We start from the raw sequence: 6,728 nt of genomic DNA on the forward strand, positions 1-6,728 counted from the left end.
TGGAAAATCAACACCGGTTGCATAGTATACCTTTAACGTCCTCCGACAGAGAGATAAGGCTCTGAAAGGCAAAGCTCAGTACCTACTTTTATACCTTACAAAAATCCAAACACACACTCCCCCCAAGGGAACCAACCCACCCACCGCATAAAGAACTTTCTCACACTTGAACAACAACTTGAGTTCAAGACCCTTTGCTGTTAGGTTAATATATCTTTCACTGGCTAGATGGATCTCCTAATAACAGCAGTGTAACTCATTCTTATCTCTCATGACCTCGTTTTGAGCCTGTGAGGCTAAGAACAGACATACCTTAACATTTTTTACTCCACATATTTTAAAAAGACAAATTTTCTACCTAAAACAACGAGAGAAAATGGGCTACCAAGGCAGATGGTATCGTTTGGCCCTTTTGCTGCGCAGTGCAGCGCCATATCCTCAGTTGAGGCAGTTGCAGTAGAAGACGTGGGCGGAGTCAAACCCCAAACGACACGCACACAAAAAACGTATTGATCAGAATATCTTCTGATGAATATATACAACACTTGCTTTATCTATACATTTTATTTTGATAGCTGGGAAAAAAATCGCTTGATATGGCATAATCACGATAATAATGTATCTCGACCCAAGTATCGTGACACATTATGTATCGCAAGACCCATGCCAATACTTGACCCAATTGCTAACAATACATCATGCAATGCATTCGGCATAGAAGCCTCTTCTAAATTTCACTTTAAAATGAAATTTTCTTGATAATAAAGAAGTTAGCTTCCACTTCCAAAGTAATGGTTTAACGTTCAACTAGATACGCATAACAAAGAGCTCTAAAGAAGTGTGACAACCCTAACTGGAATGTTTCCAGTTGCATGGCTGCAGAAAGATATCTGAATGGCTCAGACCTACCAGGTTTTAGCAGATTTCTTAAAGAAGCACAGAGTCTAACACCTGAGCTAACTCTCTCCTGAATCCTTCAAGTCTGCAGTGATTAATATATTTGTGTCTGCAGTCCTTCCAGGACTAGGCTCCTGTCAGCGAGGACTATATGTAGCTCTGCAGCTATTGTGCTCCCTCCCTGCTGAGTTGTAAGGCTGTGTGTGGATATTTTTGTATGGTGGCTCCCAAGTGAGCACACAGTAAATCTGAGGTATAGAAGAGAGCACGGTGGGGAAAAGCTTGGGCCAGTTTTGCTCTATAAGAAGAGATGGATGGCTGGATGGAGGGAGGAAGAGGAGGGGCGGGTCGGATGCTGATTGAGCACGCCGCTTGTTTCACTGTTTGTCTCTCCGGATTGGAAGTCGGACTACAAAGAGGTTTTGAAACGAACGCCTTATCTTCTTTCATTTCCCTATTTTTTCATCAGAAGCTCCTCAGATCACTGTGAATTAGCGAGCTTCTGTCACAACAAGGGTCCTGGGACGCTCGCTCGCCTGCCCTCTATACCCTCGCACCACGCCCTCTCCCCTCCGCTGCCATCCAGCCCCATTACGCTGAGACTCTGCACTGCGCTCTGCCAAAGTGCCGATCTCCACATGTATGATTACAGCTGGCTCTGATCTTTATTCTGGAGAGAGCAGCAGGCAGCGCTCGTCTTGGCAGGCCTCCGCTCGGGCTCCTTTTATGCTGCATTACAAGAGTGGGATGGAAACCGAACGAAGCCGTTGTCTCCGAGTTTCCAAACTTTCTAAATCAGAGTTCCTCTCGGGTGTTAAGACTCTGTGCTCATCTTGAACTCTCCTTGTAAAATCCTACATTATACATATAGGAGGAGGTTCAGGGACGTTCTTGTTGCATGTTTTGCTCCATATGTTTCCTTTTTCTTTGACAAGCTCCACGACCATGAAAAGAAAAATGGCACACACTGACTCTCCACTGCACCTCTCAGTACGCACATCAAAATGAAACATCCCATTCTGCATATTTACCCGTTCTTCCTACTTCTCTCCCCTTTTTCTAGTAAATACAAAACGAAGAGCTGTACTCAGTATTGATGGACATCACAGATGAAAACAACGAAGAGAGGAGAACTAGCTTTAAGAAAATAACACAAGAAGAAGATGAAAAGGAGTCCCTCTACTGAGGCTGGCGAGGGAAGACGGGAGGCGTACAAAGTGGCGCCACGGCAGTGGTGTCAAACCAGCCACAAACTTGACAGATGGAGTGAGCCAGTTTCCACCAGGGACCACCTTTTTGCCGGGTAGAAAAAAAAAAAAAAAAAGACAGAGAGAAGGAAGTGTCCCGTTATTATAAAACATTTTATTTTTCTATACTTTTGTGATTTACAATGGTAAAAAAAAAAAAGTGTGTATAAAGCAGTATATATGTACAAATCTGTTTTTATGTTTTTTGGTAAGGGAGATGAACAGTTGGCCCTTGATGCTGATTCTGTGGTATGCAGGAAGGAGGAGGGAGGATGACCTCCCCAACCCCCGCCTCCTCTCTCTATGGCACACTGCTCTGTCACAGAGGTCGTGTAAAAAAAAAAAAAAAATGAAACGAAAGAAAAAAAAAAAATTCACCAAGGTGGCAGGGAGAGCTCGGCATCCAGGCAGATGCACTTTCTACGCTGTACTTCCTGTAGGCGGAGTCTCACAGCTCCGCCTTCTTCCTTCCAACCTCCTTCCTTCCTTTTTTTTGGGGGGCGGGGGGGGCCGATGAAGATGATGCCACCTCCACTTCCGCGCCTACTGTAAAGCAGCGTCCCCCCCCCTCCCCCCGTGGATACTGTCGTGATGTCACTTCCTTTTTTTTTTTTTGGCGGCACCATTGGGCATCCCCGCCCTCCCCAATGGGCAGCGTCGCTAGTTTACAGCTTTGGGGAGTGGGGGGGGTGAGCCACGGCGGGACGGTGTACAGCCGAGCCTCCCCGTCTGCCCCTCTCCACGCCCCGGCAGAGGTCACTGACTTTCGGACTACTTAAGAGGGTAAAAATGGCGCAAGAACCCACTGACTTTACTCACCTGCCAGACTCCGAGCCCAAGCCTTTGTGTCACTTTGCACCGACGGATGAACTGTCAGACCAACACGAAAAACAAGGTGCGTACAACTACCAAGGATGCACGTTTCCATCCGACGAGAATAACTCATCCACATCCATGTAACAAATTGAATTATAACCGAGTAATCCCATCGTACTACATCAGCAGGTGCATAACCAAAAGACAAGCCTGAGGCATATAGACTGTGTCGCTAGATGAAACATTATAGAAATACAGTAGTGCCCATCCAACAGTATCAAGGAACGAGGGCTGAAATATGTGATTTCTTTTTGTCAATGTATTCTGAGAATATTTGTGTGTTTTTTTTTCAGCACTCAAAACTTTTGAACAGAAAAAAAAAAGAGTTTTAATTTTATGAAAGCAGAACCTTAATTCTTTATATCAGGAGTCACTGTAAACGTGTTTAATCAAGAATGTTGGTTCAGTTTCTGAATGTAGTCTAGGGTGTCCAATAAGTATGTATTCTTTTTCTGTATATAAATATATATACATATCTATTATATGGGCTGTGGTGATGTCAGGGAATAGAGGGGGTGGCAGGAAAGCCTCCGGACCCCCGAGCATAGTTATCAGAACCCCCCCACCCCCCTCCTCCCGCCCCCCCCTCAAACTAAATATGTCCCTGATATTTACTGTAACATGTGATCATGTGCTATATGATTGAAAGTGTGACGGTGATGGTGTGAACTGATCTCCCCTTGAATCCCGACTTTTTTAACCCGCAAACACGCTGTGCAGTTTCCTCCCAGACCAACGACACATGCTGGATTACAGACCCCATCAGAGCGAAGCGCCGTAGCCCGCTTTCCTTTCCGGAAGACAAAGGTTTACATTCGCAGTAACTCTGACCCCTTCCACCGGAGCTGCAAAAGACTTCCTAATTAGCGTTTTAAGGTGTTGTTGGTGTCGGATAAAAAGTTTATGAATATTGATTTGTCTTTCTTACCAGAACCAAAGTATGATTTGAACACACAGGCTCAGTGCTCTTTGATCAGGAGACAGCGGGACTCTGGGAAGACGGCGGAGCCCGGATGCATATTGACGTGACCCAGATTTCATTCACTCATCGCTACAGAGGAAGAGCTCGCTTTTAACGAGCTGTGCTGGAGGAGCCCGGCGCGCAGCTTCCTGTGGCGGCCTCGGTTTACCGACCGCTAGTCTCACGCTGACCCTGGTGGGCGGCAGCTGGTTTCTAACTGCATATTGGATATAACCTGCTGGCCCTCACCAGAAACTTTTACTTTTTCTTTTTTTTTAAACAGAGGTGAGCAGGTTGGGGTGAAGCACAACTTAGTTTGAGAGTTCAGGGTACGCTACTTGGTTAGTGATGGATTGTGAAGAAGGATATTATAGATTAAGCTCCAGACTTCCTGTACAAAACAACACAGTGTACTGTTAATATTCTGTACAGTAAATCTCACCTCACACGTCTTGATTAACTTCATCTTCTTTCAGGTTAAAAATAAGTGAAACATAGACTCGTTCTGAATCAGGGCTCCTATCCACGCGACCTCTGTTCATCTGTAGACAGCCTCCTATATATTACAGAGTATCTATATCATGGCAACTAACTGTTGTGAAGTCTAATTGGGGTAAAGTCGGTCATTTGTCCCCCCCCTCATACAGCTTTCATCTGCAGATTTAGCATCTTCATAATTGTTGGTTTGTTTCTGAGAGTCATCTAGATTGTTCTGGCCTACTTAGAGCTCCGCAGACTCGAGGTGGGTCAAAAAAAACTCATGAGCAGGTTGGAGTTTTAGTTTGCCGACAACTTCTAGGGAGCCAGAGATAAAGAGCCACAGTTTGTCTCCTCTTCCTCCTCCTTCCTCTTTTTTTGTTTTGTCACAAAGTTGGAATTTATCCACTGAATAATCTATGCATACAGCAACAAAACACTTGATGTCATGTGTGATAGGCACATTTTCTGAAAGAACACTGTTGTGTACTTATTCTAGTTAGCTACTAGCAGATCAAATCTGACGGGATGAAGCTGGTATTATTATTATTATTATTATTATTACGTGTTTTAGTTTTGTCAACAAATCGAAGAAAAAGTGAAAAAAAATGTGTGTTTGTCTTCAGTACTCTCTGACTTAGTTACACTGTTTTTACAAACTAGAAAAAAACAAAAAAAAAACAAACAAAAAAGTGTAGTTTCTAGCAAATGCTACTCCGATAGTAAGTAAGCTCAAGTGCATTTCTTGGGGACTATTTTCAGCAGCGGATGAATTCACTAAAGGTGCTGTTGTGAGTTTTTTTTTTGTCAGTGGATGTGATAAAGGAACATTTCTCCACCTGCAGCAGATTTTGATGTATTTTTCTTTAGGGAACCATCAAGCTCTCTGTATCTGTTTGGGTTTGACTTATTTTTAAATCTGTTTTTATTTTATTTTTATTTTTTGTTTCAAGTTGAAGGACACAGCATTACTTTGAAGGAGTGATGTCCAAAAAAAAAAAAATAAGGCATGTATGATATCAAGCTGCCTCCGCTTCAGTTTATGCAAACCACGAAAAAAAAAAGTTAACAAATTTTTAAACTAAAGGTTTGAGCTCTGAAAATAGCAACATTTGCAGTAAATTGTGCAAAAATAAACGACCCAATCTTCATTTGTTTCTTGTATTAAGTGTCGTAGAGGTAGGAATAGGAAATAGGGGCTGTGTGCAATGTTGCCATTCTAAGTATTCTTCTGATGTTTACCTTCAGCTCATTTTTGATCCACGGTTCACAGGTAAAACCGACACAAAAAAACAACCTAAACTGAACCAATGACACTCGTCACCTCTTCTACAGTACTTGTTTCAAACATATATGCAGCTTTGCAGCCAACTTTAAAGTGCAGGTTTTGTAAAAAAATAAATAAAAAAGCAAAACACAACTGAAGAGAAAATAAAAGTTCATGTAGAGGTGTGGTAATGGAGAGTCCCACCATGCTTATTGCAGCTCTTAATGCATGAAGGTATTTTGTTTTTAAATTTATTTTTTTCCACCTACCCACTACAGCTCCCATGACCCTCCCTCCCCCGCTGACGGCGTGTAGCTGCCACAGCCATCATGTGAGCTGCAGTTGAACAAACTAAGAAAAAAAGTATAAAAGATGAATTTTATTGCCTTAGAATTTTTATCCAGTTGATATGAAAATACTAAATAGATTTTAAATGTATAAATGGAAGTAGTTAGGCGTTAGCAGTGGTGAGGTAGACCTTGAGAAGACACTGTTTTTAACCTTTTAGGGCCGCTTTGTTCCCACTGTGGTTGTTTGTCTCGGCTCGCCGGCGGACGCTCTGAACCCAAACGGCGTCCAGAGCGTTCCTGTTGAGATAAAGGAAAAAAAAAGGCCGATCTAAAACTCCAGCCTGCGTCGTAGCAGTGGGACGGAGCGGAGGGGGGGTGTGGGGTTCCAGCGACCCTCTCTTCCTTCCTTCAGATGCCTTTAATTTAAGAAAAAACAAGAAAAAAAAATGGTCCTGATCTTCCTGAGCACAACTGCTTGAGCTGTGACACTTGCAGGATGCCCCTCGCTTCCATTTTAGCCCAAATAGCACCCCCACCCACCCCAGCCTTCCAGTATGTGAGTCGACTGGCCCCTTTTGTATTCCTGGTGTTCTGTACATAATAACCTTCACTCCCCCAAATGATCTCTTACTTCCTTTCAGGGGGAAAAAGAAGAAAAAAAAAATGTTAAAAACATAAAAAAAAAAAAAGAGACTATCCTTTGACTCCCGAAA

General features: G+C 43.1%; 1 protein-coding gene across 6 annotated transcripts in view; it reads left to right on the forward strand.

Annotated features, from left to right (window-relative positions):
• rbfox3 (RNA binding protein, fox-1 homolog (C. elegans) 3) overlaps positions 1 to 6,437 on the forward strand; it is a 548,753-nt gene extending 542,316 nt beyond the window's left edge. For all 6 annotated transcript variants that reach the window (XM_015379413.1, XM_015379417.1, XM_015379422.1 and 3 more), the window contains one exon: positions 1,961 to 6,437. Coding sequence is in view for 1 of the 6 variants with exons in the window: in XM_015379417.1 (XP_015234903.1) it covers positions 1,961 to 1,963 (3 nt within the window). In the remaining 5 variants the exon portion in view is untranslated. The remainder of the gene's footprint in view (positions 1 to 1,960) is intronic.
• The last annotated feature ends 291 nt before the right edge of the window (positions 6,438 to 6,728 follow it).

Source organism: Cyprinodon variegatus, unplaced genomic scaffold (assembly GCF_000732505.1).
Source record: "Cyprinodon variegatus isolate N-32 unplaced genomic scaffold, C_variegatus-1.0 Scaffold191, whole genome shotgun sequence".
Classification (NCBI taxonomy): Eukaryota; Metazoa; Chordata; class Actinopteri; order Cyprinodontiformes; family Cyprinodontidae; genus Cyprinodon; species Cyprinodon variegatus.